Source organism: Lytechinus variegatus, chromosome 18 (assembly GCF_018143015.1).
Source record: "Lytechinus variegatus isolate NC3 chromosome 18, Lvar_3.0, whole genome shotgun sequence".
NCBI lineage: Eukaryota > Metazoa > Echinodermata > Echinoidea > Temnopleuroida > Toxopneustidae > Lytechinus > Lytechinus variegatus.
Genome location: NC_054757.1, coordinates 3,126,160 through 3,147,001, shown reverse-complemented (window position 1 = coordinate 3,147,001; position 20,842 = coordinate 3,126,160). Strand labels below are relative to the sequence as shown.

Genomic DNA, 20,842 nt, shown 5'->3' with positions numbered 1-20,842 from the left:
CGTTAATTACGCTAAACAAACTGTGTGAAATAATAATGAATTTGTTCAAAATCATTTTTTACTGAATCGTTTGTTAACATGCTCAGTACTTAGAAAATACAAATAAGTCAGTAGGTAAAATGTAGCTATCTTTTGTGGATTTGAAGTGAAAAGTTCAGAATTTTTGTATTTTGTGGTGATGCTTATGATGATTTTTTTTGTTCAGATCTTATTGATGTACTCTGACTTGTTTATTTGTACTTTTGGCTGAAATAAGATTTATGTGTATGTTTATGGCCTTGTTTGGCATTGTACATACGAAATGTATTCTTTATCATAGTTCTGCTTTAAGCATAGTCATCTCATTTTAACACAATAATAAAAGACATTTTGGTCTTTTTCCCCACTTAAAGTAAGTGTTCGTAATTTATGATCATGTTTGATTACGACATTGATTTAAAGAAAATTGTATAGCGAAAGATGTGAGATTTTGAGGAAACAAGATTTTATAGAAGAATGTCAGAGAGAGAGAATATGAGGATAGAGAGGGAGAGAGAAACTCCAACCGGAAGGTGGAGGGGAAAAGAGAGGGAGGGGTGGATTAAGGGTGATCAAGAAGAGAGGGGGAGTGAAGGTGAAGAGAAAGAGAGGAGAGGATGGAGAGTGGGATAGAGGAGAAAAGAGAGGGAGGGGTGGATTGAGGGCGATCAAGAAGAGGGGGTGGGATAGAGGAGAAAAGAGAGGGAGGGGTGGATTGAGGGCGATCAAGAAGAGGGGGTGGGGGGATAAAGGAGAAAACAAAGTGGATCAAATGTATGAGAGTAAATCTATGAAAACAAAATCACATAATAAATTAATATTCCCCAAAACACGAATGGATGAATAACAGAATTATTCAATTATTAATGAATGAAAAAAAGGCCTAAAAAATAGATAAACCTCGCCTGCAACATAGTGTTAATTCAGCAGTAGTGTTGAGTTGTGTCGAACATTTTCCTTTGAATATAGAATCTAATAACCCAGTCTCAGTCTTATAGTGGACTTAGAATATACTAATGTCCCATTAATCCCCCCCCCCCATTTATGATCATGTGACCCTTTATAGCAAAGTGTCCTTGCCCTGAACATCTGAGGATGATCAATGTTCACATTTTCTCTAAAATATCATTTTTGTGTAGGGAAAAGGAGTATTTCCCTATCAGGTTTCAAAGTGGAATAAATAAAATGGATGAATTTTTTTTATACATGGGGGAAACCGGACTCGGGGGCCACGAAGTAGCGGGGGGGGGTGGTTTCAGCCCCCCCCCTACTTTTTTTTCCAAAACCGTCTACAAAAACGTACACGGGCTATATTCACTGATATCTGCTTCCAAATCTGCTTCCAAATCGAGTCTGCAGATAATTCGATTTTTTTTGTGTGTGTCATCGTTCATATTGAAACAAACTGAATGAAGAGGTAGATGCAAAAATTCAAAGTCTCTCAAGTGTTTGCGGAGATCACTGTAAGACTAGTGAGAGATCATTGGAAGATCATTGAAAGACCAGGCAGACTCCATGGAAAGAATTCTGAAATATCACTTGTTGCATAAGACCTTTGAGTCCAGTTAGACAACTAAGAAGTGAAACAGTTTTTTACAGTTCTTTGAGGAGTCATTCCTAGCCATTCCACAGAGATGAAAAATTTATTTTGGGGTCTTACAAATTAGGTCCTTAATAAAGCCTCCCTTCTGTGGACTGGGGCCTATGTTTCATTTTTCATAGCCTAGCCCGACTCGGAAGTTCTTAGCATTTAAGTGACGTCACAATCTGTAGTTCACTGCGTAATTATGGCGCGCGGCTATTTTAATCACCTAATTAGCGCAAGTAATTATATGCCTAAGCATTTGGAGTAGCGCTTTAGTACTCGCGCATTACCATGATTACTGTTAAACGGCGCTTGCATAATTAACGCATTCCCGATTTTGTTGGCCCTAGTAACGTCAACAAACCATCATTCTCTTGCATTTATTTGCGTTTCGAGAACTCTTGTCAATTTTATTTTGGCAATTATCGACTATTTCCAACTCTCAAAGCCTTTTATTCAATCTCGCCAGGTTAGTATATCATCATTATATAATAGTGAATAAACTGAGCGAATTTGAAGAACATTGAAGTATTATTTTTTCAGTTATTGAAAGAAAAAGTGACACCTTTTTTTATTTTAAGGAAAATGTCTAATGTTAGACAAGGATGTCCTGAAACGCATATTTATGATGGGGTGTCCAAACTTCGCGCACTTTTCAAAAATACTCATCAGGCTTAATTTTTTTCACAAAATATTCATAATATATACAAAACCAATTCAAGAAATAATTAGGATGGGGGTCGGTTGCCCGGACACTTTATCTTTTTGAAGCCTTCTTTTTTGTCTGTGAATTACACTAAAACTATGAATTCATTACTTGTAATCGTTATCGATTTTGTTCTTTATAATATTTCCTAACATGAAGTTTGGACTCACTGCCATATGACGTAAAAATGCGAATGTGTTGACTATTTCCTCATATGGTTTAATATTCTGTAATGAATTTGATACTTTTTTGTTCATGTTACAAATAATTTCTTATTCGGAATCTGTCGTCCGTTTCGTTAAGATCATAGTTTCTACATTCTATCACTTGAAACAACCTTTTGGCATGTCCAGTTTGCGAAGCTCATGCCTGTACAGAGACTATTCTTTGTGCCTCCTGCAACAGATGGCTACATTTTGAATGCACAATCTTGTCTCCACAAGACTTGACCCACCTTCTAGGAATGGATGAGATTGATTTCATCTGTGCAGATTGCAGATTCCAGGAAGATATACCTATGAAGCTGTCTACACCACCTACACCATCTCAAGAAAGTCAGGTTTTCTCAAGAAGAAAACTGTGCTATTTGCAATTCACCAAATACTGAAAACTCTGTTGAATGTCAAGATTGCTGCAAGTGGTTTCACCTTCATTGCCTCCCTACCAGAGCAGTTAAAGACGAATCAATTATCTGCTCCTCCTGTAGTATTGTGAATCCTCCAACCTTGAGCATGGAGACTCCAGAGGTTTTGGAAGAAGAATCTGGTACTCCTGACCCAGTTCCTAATGCTAACCAGTCCCCCTCCATCATCTCTCCAGTAGAGCAGTTAGAGCCAGAAGGGGAAAAATTACTCAAGAAGAGTAATAATGTCAATCAAAGTCAAGACTCTTTGGATTCTACAGGTCCCTGCACTCATTGTTTCAAAATGAAAAAAGAAAAAGATCGATTGAGAGAAGACCTCAAAGTTCAGAGATCACTTACTAGCCTGACCATGAGCGAAAATGAGAGTCTTCACAGGCAGATGGGGGAATCTACCAGAGAAATCAAGCAGTTACAAGATCTGCGTTTTAATGATCAGAATCTACTTAAACAGAAAGATCACTACATTCATAAATTAGAGAAGGCTGTAAAAGATCGGGATGATACAGTGTATGACTTACAACTTCAACTCGACTTCATATATGCACAGTGCCTTCAACAAGGAGTTGATCTTATGATGAATGAGAATCCTCCCCTGCAACATACCTCAAAGTCAACTTCTAGAGTCAGAAATGAGCCTAAAGGTCAGATGAAAAGGAGAACATCTACATGTAATACTAGAGATAGAATACCCATCAGGAACTCATTTTCTCCATTGATTGATGAATGCTTCTTATCTGACGATACCAGCTCAGACAAGGCTTCTAACTATGATACTAGTATTCAGGCTCAACCTCCCTTCAGTGTGAAAAAGAAACACCCAGAATTCATCAGAAGGAAACCAAACCATCCATATGTCAGCAAAGGAATAAATAATAATAACAGGAAGAGTCAAAACACCAAGTTTCATTCAAATGAAAGAAGGCAAAGTGCAGTCAACTATAATGATCAATGGCCAGCACAAACAAGTTATGTAACATCAAAAACCCAACAGGATACAGCAAGAGAGATAAACGATATGCAGGCACAGTTTGTATCTTATGCAGACAAGGTTAAAGATGGTCAAGAGCAGAGTAACTCTCGTCATGATACCAATTATTCAGATCTACCTCAGAGAAAGAAAAATAGAAACAGCCACTACCACACCTCTAGGCCCCTCAGCCCAATATCTCTTCAAGAATGCCTTGAATTACAACAGCCCAGGAAACAACAGGATAACAGCATCACGAAAGATAGATCATCAGTCACTCAAGAACTGAATCAGGAGGCCTCCAACCTAACACCTTCACCAAAGCAACAGGATTTTCGGCAGGGCCGAGCCTCAACCGCCGACCACAAAACTCTAATGGAGAACACTTACCAGGCAGTGATGTATACAATAAATCTTCTAGCACTACCCCTATCCACTACAGACCCTGTCATTCGCCAAGCACTGAGAGCCCAACACCAACAAATACTACACTTAACCTCCACAAGTCTCCACTTACTAGAAAACAACAAGGAAAACAACTAAGAATGGGAACCTTCAACTGCAGGGGGGCACAGTCTAACAATGCTTTCATATCACGTCTATTAGAAGAATTGGATATCCTATTAATTCAAGAACACTGGCTTTACCATTGGGACCTTAATGAGCTTGCTAATATCAATGATAACTTCCAAGTCTTTAGTATATCACAGCAAAATAACTCATCGTTACCACTACCAAGAAGGAGAGCAAAGGGTGGAGTAGCTACATTCATCAGAACATCAAGCTCTTGGAAAGCAACAAAAATAGAATCTCAATCACAAAGATTAATTATTACAGATCTACTCCATGAGCCATCAAACTCGCATTTAATTATCTGCAATGGATACTTTCCGTGTGATGTTGATGCCAATAGTATTTCTGAGTATCATCATATGCTCTCTACCATATCCCACATCGAAACAACTCATAAAGAGGCCTTGATTATACTTGGTGGAGATCTGAATGCTGATCTGACAAATGCATCGTGCAAGAAACCTACAAAACGTATTCTAAAGGAATTTCTGATTAGTGAGAACATGATTAACTTGTCATCTCTCCAAAATAAAAAGGAGCTGTACACCTTCCAATCAGATGATGGTTTACGACATTCATACATTGATGACTTTATAATACCTGCAAAACTAGAAAACTGCATCTCTGACATTCTTATTGAGCATGATGATCCTCTAAACACCTCTGACCACACACCGGTTAAAGTGACATTTTCACTACCACTTTTAGCCAATTATCAAGTAGATCATGATATACCTGATCGCATTACTGGAGGATCTGGAAAGTCTATACTTCGTCCTAAGATATTTTGGCATCAGTGCAGTGCAGACCAGCGGCACCATCTCTATACTCTTCCTATGGAACAAATATCAAAGAAACTTTTCTTTAATCTTCCTACAATGTGTTTGGATCCGACTAAAATTGACTTGTTGCTTGATCAACTTAGCAAAGAAATGCTGAAGGTATCACTAACTCTACCACACTCAAAGGGCCGTCAGAAAAGAAAAAGGAAAGGGAAAAGAGAGTGGACAAAAAAGGTAGAGGCATGTTATAAACAATCTCAACATTATTGGCGTCTCTGGAGGGCCAGCGGGAAACCAAAAGGCAAGGACCCTCTCTGGATCAAGCATATATACACCAAACGTCTTTTTAGAAGTAGCATCAGGCAAGCACGGAGGATGTGTCACAATAATCTCCTTTCAGAAATTGAGGATGCTAAAGGTAGCAATGACAAACTCTTCTATAGGCTTGTCAAACGCACCAAAGGATCTCGGTCCACCGACACACTGTCTTATAGGGGTACAACGTATGAAGGAGAGGCAGTTTTAGATGGCTTCAACACATATTTCTCAGATCTTGCTAAACCGGATTATATAAATGCCTCTTCTCCGCCTGAAATAGATGAAGCCTTCCCCACTCGCCCGTTCCAGGACAATCTGAATCAACCACTTCAACCCTCTACTTCAAAAGATCTAGATGAAGCTATTAACTCTCTCAAGAAACAAAAAGCTGCAGGACCTGATAATATATCTCCTGAGCATCTTATATATCTTGGCCCAATAGCTCGGAAATTACTCCTCGCCCTCTTCAATCGATGTATATCCCTAAAGTATATTCCTGAACCTTTGAAGTCCGGCCTTATAGTCCCAGTTCACAAAGGAAAAGGAAAAGATGTTAAAGATCCTTCTAACTACCGAGGCATAACAGTTTCTTCAACAATTGGTAAAGTTTGGAAATGCTCATCAAATCTCAACTAGAAATTCCACTTGCAATAAATGATGTCCCAGACCAGTTACAATTTGGATTCCAGAAAGGCAAATCTTGCCTCCTTACTGCATCCTCACTGGAATTAATAATCCAACTGAACTCTGCCAAGAAATGCACAACATATCTTGCTCTTCTTGATGCACAGAAAGCATTTGACATCGTTTGGCATAAAGGCCTATTTTCTAAGCTTCAAAACCTAGGCCTCCATGAATCTCTGTTATCTACACTGGAAGAATTCTACAATGGTAGTACCAGTAGAGTCATGTGGGAAGGAAAAGTCAGCTCTCCTTTTCAAATCCTTCAAGGTGTAAAACAGGGAAGTGTGCTCTCTCCCACCTTATATACAGTCTTCATCGATGGCCTGATCAAATCACTAAGGAATGCTTGTCTAGGATGCTCTATTAACGGTTGCTACATGGGAGTGATAGTACTAGCAGATGACGTTGCTCTTATCAGTACATGCCCTCGTGAACTCCAATCAATGCTGGACCTCACCTTCAATTATTCCTGTGCCTGGAGATATAAAATTAATCCACAAAAAAGTGCCGTAGTAGTAATAAACAAAAAAACATCAACCAGTGTAAGTTCAATCGAGTGGAAAATGGGAGGAATGACGATCAAGGAAAGCAGAGAGCACCCACACCTTGGCATAATAAAAAGCAATTGTAATATTGATCACACCAATGACATCATATCAAAGGGATATAACACCTTCTTCTCGCTTACTGGAACAAAGCAAGGAACTCTACGCCTGCTGCCACCAATATGTACTCATCTTTGGAAAATGTTCTGCATACCAAGAATGCTATATGGGATTCAGATTATCCAACTTACCAACTACATGCTGTCCCGTCTGAACAAGGCTCAATCTTTTCTTTTTAAAAGAGTGCTTGGTTTGCCAAGGAGTGCGGCTGACGAAATTGTTTATTTATTGCTAGATATCCTTCCAATGGATAAGCGAATCGACTATGAAATTCTTCTCTTACTTGGGCAATATGCAAGCCTTTCAGACGAGCGCACTGAAAGAAGAATCCTATTGAATGGTATAGCAAACAATACACCATTGGTAAGACGCTGGATAAAAATTCTCAATAGTTATGAGCTTCCAAGTCTCACTAACATCCTTAGAGAGCGCATTCCATATAAAGTATGGAAGAAGCTAGCAATGGGAAAAATTTATAAACAACACTATGCAGCCCTTGAAATTGCAGTTGCTAAAAAATCTTCTCTAAGTCTATGGTCGGGCATGACCCAACGTAATAAAAAGAATTATTACCCAAAGCAAGTCTCCAGCCCTCTCTTGAGGGAAGCTATATCCATCAGAGCTCAATTATCCTGCAGTACATACCCAACGAATAGAAGATTATTCTCTCTGAATCAAAGTACCACAACGTCCTGCAAGTTCTGCCTCTCCGAAGTGGAAAGCGTTGTACATTTTGTTGGAGAATGCCCAGCGTTTAGCACACACAGGAAAACACTTCTACACTTAATAAAAGAAGACGAGGAACTGCAGTATTTTTCTGTGTATTTCAATGATCAAGAACCTCAACAATTTACCGCTTCCGTCCTGTTTCTACCTGACGTCGAATTAGCAGATTCCTCCAGAAACGACCTTAACCTACTTGTCTTAAATTCTTGCATAAGATTCACCTCTCTCGATCTACCTTACTCTCACGTCAAAATATGTAACGCTACCATTAATGCAGTATCAAACTGCGGATCTCCGATACAGCGGAGGAAGGATACAGAAGAAGAAGATGTATTGCGTTGGGCGGATTCGTTCCCCACACCCTGGGTCCTTGGAAGACCACTCCCCTGCATCGGGTCAGCTTGTCCTCCTCAGAACTCCCTGGATGTAAGCAAACGTTTTATACCTAATTGTTGTGTGTCCGGACGATGAAATTTAGAGAGTCATTTGGAAAAATTTACAAGGGAAGTTTCATAAATTTTTAGTACAAAATGTCAGGAAATATATAGAGAACAAAATAGAAAATGATTACAACTATTGATTTCGTATTTTTAGTGTAATCTAAAGACAAAAACGAAGGCTTCAAAAATATAAAGTGTCCGGACACCCGACCCCCCCCCCCCCTCCTACTTACTAATCGAAAAATCAGTGAATCTGTGGGTTCATAGTTGGCGTCACACCCCTACACCCTCCCCCCAAAAAATGGTTTGGTCTCATTGCCTTCCTTAGATCTATCAATGAGAAGATTAACTCCAGTTTCCAAAATATTTTTTTGTATGAAATTGAAGCAACATTTTATGATCCCTTATGAACCCTTTATAACTTGATTTAGCCTTTCTCTGCTACATAATATCTGCAATTGTAGAGGAGAAAATGATGACAAGAAGAATAACATGAACAATATTTTAAGAGTATTAAGATGAAATACAAAAAATAATATAGAAAAAGAAAATTGAATTTTCCTATTACAACGAAAAAAAATTAAATTTTCTTCGGTTCTTCTCATCCTGATTCATTGTTTCATTCAAGGCCCGAATCATGGGGGTAAACCTATTTTTTTATTTTTTTCAAAAAATTACCCTATTTTTATTAAATGTATGGAGGCTAACATGCCATGTTAATGATAAAATAAAAAGATAGATAGATGACTAATTAAATAATTAGATATAAATATATCAGTAAATAAAAAAATAATGTAAATATTGATAAATGAATGAATGAATGAATAAATAAATAAATAAATAAATAAATAACTGAATAAATAGATAAATGAGTTAGTTAAATATGACTTAATTGATTGATATATAAATGAATGAATGAATTAATTAATTAATAAGTAAATAAATCAACTAACTAGTCAATCAATCGATAGATAAACAAATAGATTAAACAAATAAATTAATTAATTAATTAATTGATATAGTGAAATAATATCCCATGATCCTTGTATCTTATCTAGGCAGTGCATGCTTTAGATTCTAGTTCATTATGCATATTATTTTCGTCATCATTAATTTCTTCAATGAAAATAACAACAGAAGCTGTGTTGGTCTTATGGTGACCCAACCATCCCCCTTCCATCTCAGACGTCCCCACCAGCCAACCATCTAACTGGCAAGCTCCTAGCAGAATGCCTAAAGAACTCTTCCGAGATACTTCAAATTAAGGAACAGCTTCTTGTAAGTAGGCCTATAGGGCTTGGCATATTATGAACTGCAATTATTTGAACAATATTTCTGATAATATCAGCCATTGTATTTCAGCTTTCTTGGTTATGGTCAAGATTTTACAATAATTATTATGAAGTTTCTTAGATTCCATTAGAAATTCCTGCAAATTCTTCATTTTCCTGTATTTTGTTCAATACAGGACTTGGCATCAGAGTTTGACGTTAAGACTGGTGGAGGTGGCATCAATGAACTCGTCGACACCATCAGACGTGGTTTTTACGAGGTGGAGGACAAGAGGCTGGCTGCGGAGAAGAGGGCTCAGACCATCGAGCAGAAACACCTCAACTCAGCCATGAGGATCCAGATCTTGGAGCTGGAGCTAGCTGAGGCTAGGAAGCAGCGAAACACAGCTGTTCAACAACTCCAGGTAAACACATTTAATACATCAAAGAGCGAGATGGGAGTGCCGAGAGGGGTCCGTTTCATGAAACCAATCAATATGAAGGTTTCTACGCTAGATAGTTACATTACTGTCAAATGACAAAGTCTTTATTCCCAGTATAGTCCTAGTGTAAAACAAAATGTGGAAAAGGTGTCGATGAGTATTTCATCAATATTTACAAGTATAATAACTTTCCTGCATGTGAACACAAATAATGTAAATAAACATCATGATGCAAAAAATCATATTTTTTTGCTCATAATAATTATCATGTAAACTTATTGATAACATTGAAGCTCTCCACCGATGTATGTGCTTGTTATTGAGCATTAATTGTTAATATTCTATATATTTTCAGGATTTGACTCAACAGCCTGCCCTTGCTTCTTCTCCTGTCAGCAGTCAGATTCCTAGTGTCTCTTGGTAAGAAATAATCTTTACAAAAATGAAGATGAAGATATATTTTTCTTCCAAATTTATTATATTGATTTGAATATGTAAGCCTAATTGCCTTTTGAGATAAATTATATTATCATTGATATGAAATCACAATAAAGAAACATCCAACATGAATACTGATCAGTTAATATATATATATTCCAAATCCCTCAGCTCTTCCGAGGATAGCTCCATAGCATCTTCCTCAGAACTTTCTGACACCGGAGAATCTGACAACACCTCTTCCATTTCTACACCAGAATCTCCACTTACACCCTCAATTCCCTCTAGTACACCTGATTTAGCACCATGTCCCACCACTACACCCAACACAGCACCCATCGACACCTTAGCTGTGCCCACTGGGTAAGCTAATGGCCATAACACATAATAAGCGGAAGTCACTTTCTCAGTTATAATTATGTTTGCTAGTTTAGAGACGCATTTGAATGTAAGAAAGATGAAAACCACCGAGTCCATTTTCAAACCGAAAAACACAAGAACATATCACAGATTAATGTCATTTAAAAATATATCATGTAAATATATCTGCTAGATTATTAGTACCCCCCCCCCCATGTCGTAATTTTCTCTACTGATATTTTTTTATTGTAGACTACCAACACCAAGTCCAGAGTCTAGTGGTTCGGTGCTTGAAGTCAGCGACCATACTTCTTCCAATCCTGCCGTTCAGAGCTCAGTGGCTAGTGTTTCATCACCTCTTCCTAGTCCACGGTAAGACTTTCAAAGTTTATCATGACGGCTGTACTTCGAAGTATTAGTAGGTATAATTGTCAAGGAATATATATATTTTAATTGACATTAAAAAAACAACAACACATTTTTAACATTGTCAATCTTTATATTTTGCAGATCACCATCAGTGGGTGGGGTTGTAGCCACCGTGAGCCAGAGCACTAGCTGCCCAAGCCATCTCTCGAGTATGGAGCATAGACGACCTTAAGTCCTTCCATCCAGGATGTGATGATGTCATCCTGGGCAGTGGCATGAGCGGTACTGTCCATCTCTACAGGCATAAGGTCACCGACGAACCCATTGCTGTCAAGATCTTTAAACTCCCTACCGACATTGATGGGATGAACAGACAGGTTAGTTTTATTTCATATAAGCTCATCAATCTTTAAATGTATCCAGGTCCTCGCCCAGATGCCCATTGTGGTTATTCTTAGGGTAGTTCAAGAACTACTCTCTTCATCGCTTATGATATTTTTCAACCTCTTCATATTTTGTTAATTTTACAGATGGCCTACATCCTTGAGGAAGCTGACCTCTTAGAGACCTTGGGTCGAAATGACTGCTTCCCAAGCTACCTGGGATGTCTCCAGACAAGTCCAGGCTACGTAGGCCTAGCAATGGAGTTCATCGGTGACGTGACCAATGGAGAGTCTTGGACATTGGATAGAGGTATGGACGAGTTAGATCTGACCAAGAAGCAATGGTAAGTAATATTTTAGAATTCCAAGTTATCGGTTGTTGTTTTTTTAAGTGTGAAACAGTCAAACAAACACCACAAGAAACTGCAAAAACTGTACATGTAGGTATTGATCTTACAATTCTTCAATTAGATTCCCATTCATTATCTTAAGTATCTACAAGACAGGTTCCTTAACATACTTAGGTTGAGAACATTGCGATATATTCATTCTTTTATTTTTTCTTAGGTGTTCGCTTTTAAAACTTCTTTCATTTTCCGGTGCGGGAAAACTGATATTCCTTTCTTTCATTTCAGGCTTAAGCTCGCCCACAACATCTCCACCTCCTTGGGTCAGATGCATGAGATGGGGTTCCTCATGAATGACCTCAAGGACGACAACTGCCTCTTAAGGAAGACCCAGACTGGTCAGTGGGAGGCAGTGATCATCGACTTTGGACTCGTCTCTCCAAGGACGAAGCCTTTCTTCTGTCGACTTTCTGATGACAAGAAAGAAAAGTACAGGAGAAATGTAAGTCTAGTTTTCCTTTGTTGAGAAATTTAAGCTTTTATTAATACTATAGGAAATTTACTGTAAGACAAAGTATCCTTGCACAAAAATACATAGGCCTACGTATTAATATAGGCCTGTTAGCCCTGTACTGTATCAACATGACTTTAAAGTGTGCTTTATTATCTCATCTTATGCTGGAAATACTGCATTTGAATTTTTTGCCCCGCCTTTCATTAAACACAGGAAAACTTCGTCCACCTCGCTCCTGAGTGCGCCCTTGATGATGAGGCCACAACCACCATGAGCGATGTATACCAACTTGGACGACTTCTGAAGTTGATGGGAGATGAAGCTGACATCGCTGAGCTTAACTCCATTGGTGTCATGTGTACGCAGACCCCTCCCACTAGTCGACCGACCATCGAAGATGTCGTCGACTTGTTGGAGTGTATGATGTAAAAAGGCACTGTTTTAGAAAAAAATGTTATGTCATAGGTTTTTAATACAACTTTTGGGAAAGTATCGAAGAAAAAAATCACTGGACACGTGTTGCAATTACATGGAATAAAAATGGGAAAAAAAGAAATAAAAGATAACTGTAAATTAATGATATTTCAAAATTCGGGAAAAAATCATTTTGGGTGAAACAGTTAAACAAATTTAATGCAGACCACGAATATGCCTCTTAAAAAAGAATGAAACAAAGAGTTTGGTGAGAATTAAAAAAAGGCGAACAAAAAATCATTGCAAACTTGAAATAATTAAATTCTAAAAGGTGAAACAAAATATCGTGGGAACTAAAAAAAAATACCATTACAAACTAGAGATGATTGTTAACACATAATGTGAAAAATCTCATTTTTCAATTTTGAAATAATTGCATACTTCCGATAATTGATTTGCAAAAAAATATAAAATAACATCTCCTGTATGAGGCAGATGACTTACCAAGCGTTCCGAAATATAAGAATCTTAAAGATCACTGCTGACCGAATAACATTTTCAAAAGATAGTTATAAAATCATAACATCTGATTCTATCACAGTGTCTAGGTAAGTATTTGTAAATATTTCTTATTCATTTACCGATGCTTGTAAATAGTTGATTTCGAATATTGAAGCATAATAAACTGAAATATTTTAATGGCTCTTTAACTTCATTAGAAACACAAATATCTAAATAATTCGGCACAAATGAAAACAGACTTTGTTTTTAATAGCAACCAACAGCATAAGCCTGTATTTTTGTTTTTGTTCTTTTTTCTTAATGTATATAGAGGCTGAATCCACTATGAAAACTAGGAAAGCAACAAACATCCTCGTCCGTAAGGACTTGGGCAAAGCGTTCAAAATGAGAATGATAAAATGATTTTAAAATACATCAATTGGAAGCTTTTATTAAATAATTCATGACGGAGTATTACTGGTAAAGAATGTTTAAATATTAATAGTTGGAGATGGAACAATCGTTCAGTCGATGGTAGTCCATCACGGTGCAGAGCGGGGTGGGGCTCTGCGCAAATGTTGTTCGCCTTTAAAACCAGTTACTGTTTTTTGTATTAATTAAAGCATTGATTTTTTTTCTCCAAAATAATTATAGATGCTGAATTAACTATGAAAAAAAAGAAACATTCCAGTCTCAAGATCTATCTAGTCACTGCTTTGAAAATGAAAATAACGAAATTTTCAAGAAGCACAGGAATGGCTACAATTGAATATAATCAACCAAAAAAAAAAGAGTTTTACCAAGAATGTAGGCATACTAATTTTAACATTTGGAAATGGAACAATCGTTCAGTCGATGGTAGTCCATCACGGTGCAAAGCGGGGTTGGGGTTCTGCACAAACATTGTTCGCTTATTAAACCAATTATCTCTTTTGATAGTACGTGCTTGAGATTTTAATGAAATCATGAACATGAAAATTATTTTGGACAAAGATACCTGGGCAGAGGAGGCAAAAACAAGCAGATTATCCGAGCCTACACAACGTAAAAAAATAGGTTTCGCAACGTGAGAAAGGGAACTTTCATTTTCAATAGATGCATTACCGTACCCGAGCGGGAGGGGCAAAGTGTCCTCGACAATTTTGATGATGTTTAAAGACATTTTGCAATGACATGGTTTTACAAAAGAAAAGAATGTAAAAGTTTTAAGAATAAGTTTGGAGATGGAACAATCGTTCAACCGATGGTAGTCCATCACAGAGCGGGGTGGGGCTCTGCATGCACAAACATTGTTCGATTATTAAACCAATCATACTTTTTTGTATCAATCACAGCATTGACTTTGAATTTGAGTTAAATCGTGAAAGATGCACATTATTTTGTTTGAGGAGTGTAGTTAAAAAAAAAGATGTGTTAACAAAAGCGGATGATCTGAACCTACCCAAGTTGCCAAATGGGTTTCGCAACGTGAAGAAAATTACCTGCACTTTCAAAAGATGCATTTCCGTACCAGATTGGCAGAACATGCAGAATGGGTCGGGGCTGCAGTGTTTCCCAGATGATTTTGATAACCTTTCCCCTTTTACTTTTGCACCTCCTGACATGGTTGGCAGTATTATTGAAGAAAAGAAAACCTAATTATATGCAAGCCTTACAAGTGTTTTGCAAGCACATGTCATTTTATGCCAAACATTTTGGAGATGGAACAATCGTTCAATCGATGGTAGTCCATCATGGTGCAGAGCGGGGTGGGGCTCTGCACATCCCCCCCCCCCTGCTGATGTAAACTTTCTCTATATACGGTTGCATAATGCGATCAAAGCGTGTCGATTTCCCAAGACTTTTTTCACAAGCAAATTAAAATGGCTCACCTCCTCAAAGAACGCAATGACCCCCCAAGTTAACTATGACAATCGCCCCCCCCCCCCCCGAAAATTAGTTGATGAAAAAAAATCAAGACTGAGAATATAACGAGAGAGAAAAGGGTTAAATGCATTAGTTAATTAATTTCATGTAAAATCTATCACACAATTAGATATTTGTTATGAGAATGACAAAATTATTGCTCACTACTTTCTGCAATCTTTGCCCAATACGCCATGTCTGTCTACCTATTTATTTATAGCCCATTACGCCACTGCTCTGCATTGTCATGGTAACAAAGTATGTTAATGTCATTAATATACAGTTCGCACAGAAGGGCAAAAAATGACACTCCGTTAAAGGGTAACCGTCATTTTTGGAAACACTTTCCGGTCAAGAAACTCTGAGACCCCACCCCTTTACATTGCTATGGTACGCTAGTGGTAATGACATCCCCTTTCAAATTAACGCTTTGAGATCCATAAACTTCAATCGGATCCGCTGGGAGGCACGTAAAGCAAGATTTCATAAAAAAAAAAACCGAGCGAGCAAAGCGAGTGACCAAAATTTTGAGATTTTTCTAATGAAAATCCAATTTTGTGATATAATTTTAGAAAATAACTTATCTTTCCCATTCTTCTTTTATTTTCCTTCTTGTTCTCCTTTTGCCTTTTTCATCGGAATATGGCCCCGAAGCCGCCCCCATTTGATCGGCGTCAGTGACCCATACTTAATGTTTTAATAGCGTTGCACATTTTAGATTATCAAGCATACTGAAGGGGTGGATGGCGGGTGTCTAGGCTGCAGCCCCCGGTGGATAATTTTTATTTTATTTTTTTTTAATCGGGAGATATAATAGCTATAAATGTGGCTCAAAGTGTATAATACATAAACTCGACATCTCGTAACAAATTTGATTTTCAAGACCATTACTACACTTACTAGAGCTTAGAACACATTAGACAAAATGAATGGTAAACCAAAATGGGGATAGCCGATGTGGTTTTAGAAAATAGAAACAAACTAACGATAAACCATTTTATTGGCTGTTTGAATTCAATTGATGAGTAGAGCCTATTGGGAGAATGAACCCAGAAAAAATAACAGTTACCAAAGTGTGCCGTCAATGTCCCCAACAATTTTTTTTGATAGATTAACAAAATATTTATTTATTTATTTATTCATCAGAAAATATTTATACAGGATAAAAAAATAAGCTGAACTGCTGTTTTACATCAATGTCCTGATTTAACAAGGTTAAAAACATATAAAGTTACAAAATCATGATGCAAAATACATGTATTTAAAATGGCAGTATCCGCACTTTGATGACAAAGTGATAATTCAATACTCTATAAACCTAAACAGTAACGGCAATTGATTCAAGTTAAAATTTCACTTTAAAAAAAGCTCTCCAAAAGGGCAGCCATGTTCTCCACTAGCACCCAAAGCAAACCAGCATCTCATCCTCCAGAGTGTATGAGACCAGATAACTATACACAAAGTTTGCAAGGTATATCAATTACTTAGCTACTAAAATATGATAATGAAATACTCTAAATAACTGAGACATAAAACAAGTGAAAGTACCAAAAAGTATGCAGTACCAAAATATGTCGATCCAAAATTACGGCACATTTTGGTAAATTGCACGTTTGGGAAATTTACAAAAATTTACAAAGCAACTAACATTCAATGATTACCCAATTGTTTAGCATTTCATACACATTATCTTTTACCAAAGAAAAAAGGCTTCATCTAATCAAGCGACACCCCCCCCCCCCTGGTTACGTGCCCACACTCTTAAAATGTTGGGAAACATACTGTCCACACAACAATTTGTTTTTTTTAATATTCAATTTTCTGGATAGTTTTCAACCAATACAGTGTAGTTTTCACCCAAAGCAACCACTGTTGGTATAAAACTTCCCAGAATTTGATAAAAATTGCAACCAACTGTTGTGTAGACAGTATGTTGCCCAACATTTTAAGGGTTTAGTTACAAATTCGATGTTCTGTAAATGCTACTTTTTCTCTCTTGATATAACTCTTACTTGTTAGAATAGAATCCATTACGTGTAAAATAAAAATGATAATAATTTAAGAAAAAGAGGCCTCCCAAAAAGGAAGAAGAACAAAGTTTCTGAGGTCCTTAAAATATTCAAGTCCATCTTTTAAATCGCTTTTTGTTCTGCGGACAGCCAAATATTTTGAAGTCACTCCCGATCTAATCTTAAATAGTGCCCTCATGCGATAAACTTATACCAAGTAGTATCTCTCAAGCGTTGTGAAATGCTGATTTTTTTTCCGCCGAAATTGGACTGAAGCCGGCGTCAGAAGCGGCACGACTTCTTATTATCACCTCCCTGGTTTGATTGCTGGACTGACGCCGCCTCGGACTGAGTTTACATTTGGATGTGGTTTGAAGGCGCCTTCATCGTGACGCCGCGCCGGCTTCAGTCCAGCTATTGGTATGTCCATCATGCACCTTCAAGTGGACTCAGGCCGACTTGACCAATGAACTATAAATATAGAACATTATTACGAACGAATAATAGAAAAATAATGTTGACATAAATCCAGCTTGTATGTATGAATATCCCTCAATGTCACTCTCCGTTCTTCCTCCTAATTTCACTTTTCTTCATTCATGCATCTACTTCCTTTTCCTTTTCCTTCCTTTGTTTTTCACCGCCATGCAAGAGGGGGGGGGGGCTATGCATAATGGTTGAAATATTGTCCTTTACAAGGATAGTGGGGGCGAAAATTCGACCCCCCCCCCTCCCGTGATTACGACGAGAGAGACCACCAGCGCCTCTTCTTGAAAAGCATGGGAATAAAAAGACAAAATAATTCCATTCCAAAATGAAATTAATTCCAAAATGAAAAGTGAACTTGGATGAAGAGTTGAATAAAAGTTCATTTTGGATTCATGTAGACTGATATCATTTCTCCTAGAGAGTACGCGTCTCGTTTACTAAACCCTAACATCTGTGAATTTCTTCTTGAGGTGGAAGATGATGGCGCATACACCTAACACCATCCACCCCTATTCTTAAACACGTGCATTGAAAACAAATGCGTCTTGTTAATTGGTATGAGATGTTCAAATATGAGATTTGAGATGAATATTTTGAGAACATACAACAGAAAAGACAGCAGTTCAAATTTTGGTCACCAAAAAACATCTTTTTGATGAATTATTTATCTCGCGTAAGATCGGGGACAGTGCCCACATGTTTTGAATGATCAAATCACTCTTTATAGATATTTTTGGACTGACTTGCCGGAGTGCTCAAGATTCCTTTACTCCTTGTTTAACTGAAGAAAAAATATGATTTTAGTAATTGACTTTTAGCACACAATTATCATGAGACAATAAATTTTGAAAAAAAAAGCAATAATTAAAAGAATGGTTTAATCATTGCATTGTGAGTTAAAAACAAAAAAAAAACTTCTGCCATTTCGAAGGAATACTGTCAATACTTGAATACTCGAATACTTGACGATCACCATAAGTGAATAAAAAATTGACTCTTCAAACTTTTATTTTTTTTTAATTCCAAATTTGAATCTGACTTTTCAGAGAATAATGGTGATAATAATTATGATAATATTCCGCTTTGTTATAGCGCTTATCACGTCGGAATGACATTTCTATTAGCCCACCAGGCATGCCCAGTACATACGATATGTGCACAATCTCCACTCCCTGGGGAGTAAATAGTAAATACGTTCTTCAATTCAATTCAATTCAGATTTATTTTCATTCTTCAAAATGATACAAATAAGTACAAGAAAGATTGATTCAATTTAAATAAACAATAGCATGAACAAATTTCAATATTTGGGAAAAAAATACATATTTGAAAGTAATTTAGATATAGATTAACAAACATGTCAAGTTAAATCAATATAATCAATATTATTAAATATAATTAAATCAATGCAATTATATATCATAACATTATTGCTAAGCCAACGACGTTGGCGTTTGCATCCTGTCATGCCTGTTGGGTACCCATTTTTTTACGTGATATAAATGCCTCGGTGGGATTCGAACACACGACTCTATATGAAGCCTGAGAGAGGTATAAGAATGATAAGGGGAAATTAAATTGAGTAAAAACTGCAATGAGGGAGACTGAGAAAGAGAGGGACAGAGACAGAGGGGGGGGGGGGGGGGCAGCAGCACATGAACAGTATATACAGTAATAATTATAATGGAGCCCCAAAACCTAATCTTTTCATCCTCTATATATAGTGAATATGCTCTTTGAAGGGAGGAAGGAATGAAAGTTGGAAGGAAGGAAGGAAGGAAAGGAAAGGAAAGGAAAGGAAAGGGAAAGAAAGGAAAGGAAAAGAAAGGAAAGGAGGGTGGTAGAAAGAAATTTTCAAAAAGGAAGGAAGGAAGGAAGGAAGATGGAGGGAGGAAGAAAACCAAGACGGATGGAAGCAAGAAGACGAAAAAAGTACACGCCACTCCAAGTTCATCAGTTACATTTTTTGGTGAAGCCACGGAACTTTGAGTTACAGGATAACCATGAGTCGAAGAGTGATGAGTATAATACCTTCCCATCACTGGGGCGTAGTACCATCATCTGCTCAGTCGAGGGGCACATTTAGAAATGAGGGTGGAGGTGCGTGTGTCTGAGGAGGGGGGGGGTGCTGTGGCGTGCCTAGGATTGTTGCACGGGGGGGGGGAACCGTCCGCCAAAAAAATTGACAAGCAAAAAAACTAAAATAAAATAAAAAGGTGTTCAATCACAAATAAAGGATATTGTACCAGAAAAAAAAGTGACAAGCAAAAAAAAGTCTTCAAACTCGTCAGAGGGGCAATAAAGGTATTCAAGCTCGTCAGGGGGGCTAAAAAGGTGTTTCATGCTCGTCAGGGGGGCAGGGATACGTCCTTTGCATGGGTTATGACTCGTCAGGGAGGGCAGACTGCCCCCCGTACGGTACGCTTGTGGGGGGGGGTGCTGAAGTGCTGATGACCCAGCACTTTGATTCCATCGTCTTTTTTTAAATTGAATTGAATTTATTATTTATTACCAAATATCACTGTCAGGTATACAAGGAAAGGTACATCACATATCAACAAAACATTTGGTAATTGGAGCTAACCTGATAGCAAGATGCTAATCGAGGTTAGCCCCAAATAATGTCATTATCATAGTTTAAACAATGATTTTAACTAAATCTCAATATCATACATCCAATTTTTAGTGAACACATTCACAATATTTACAAGAAAAAAAATATATCTTAAAAATTCACAAAATCTTTATATAGAATTATTTGTTTTCAGGCAGTATTTACCATACCAAAATGATTATAATCTTCCAGTAGCATTAATTTTAACGGTTTGCTAAATATATTTTTCCGTCTAAATATTTGATATTTTAACTATCATTAATTTCAGCTAAAAGGTTGGTTTCATGAGTAAATATTTACATAATACTGTATACAATTATAAATAATAATGATAATAATAATAATGATGATAATGATAATAATGATACTACTACTAATGATAATAATAATAATAAATAATAATGATTTATAATGATTTATTTACCCAGGGTAGGTTAGGCACTTCAGTTTGGAAACTGCTCTACCAGCGGACCTTGCATAACATAATCTGTTATTATTACCCTTCTCCAATCTAAATGCTGAACGCCTAGCAAGAAGGCAGAAAGTTCCATTTTTATGGTCTATTTTTTTAAGTCTTTGGTATGACTCGGCCAGGGATCGAACCCACGACCTCCCGTTCATGAGGCTGGTGCTATATCACTGAGCCACCAAGCCCGGTTTACACCACACTTTGAGATA

The 20,842-nt window shown here is 37.3% G+C and overlaps 1 protein-coding gene across 1 annotated transcript; it reads left to right on the top strand.

Moving 5' to 3' along the window:
* The first annotated feature begins 11,263 nt into the window (after nt 1-11,263).
* Nucleotides 11,264-12,661, top strand: LOC121432143. Its single transcript, XM_041629998.1, has 4 exons — nt 11,264-11,365; nt 11,519-11,715; nt 12,007-12,220; nt 12,446-12,661. Exons 1-4 carry the CDS (start codon nt 11,264-11,266, stop codon nt 12,659-12,661), a joined length of 729 nt encoding a protein of 242 aa, XP_041485932.1.
* Nucleotides 12,662-20,842: the final 8,181 nt, after the last annotated feature.

Excerpts from the sequence above, each read along its gene's own strand:
- LOC121432143 (XM_041629998.1), top strand. The coding sequence starts at position 11,264 with ATGAGCGGTACTGTCCATCTCTACAGGCATAAGGTCACCGACGAACCC. Across the intron at positions 11,716-12,006 it reads GATCTGACCAAGAAGCAATG|GCTTAAGCTCGCCCACAACA; the intron begins GTAAGTAATATT and ends CTTTCATTTCAG. Across the intron at positions 12,221-12,445 it reads AAGAAAAGTACAGGAGAAAT|GAAAACTTCGTCCACCTCGC; the intron begins GTAAGTCTAGTT and ends CATTAAACACAG.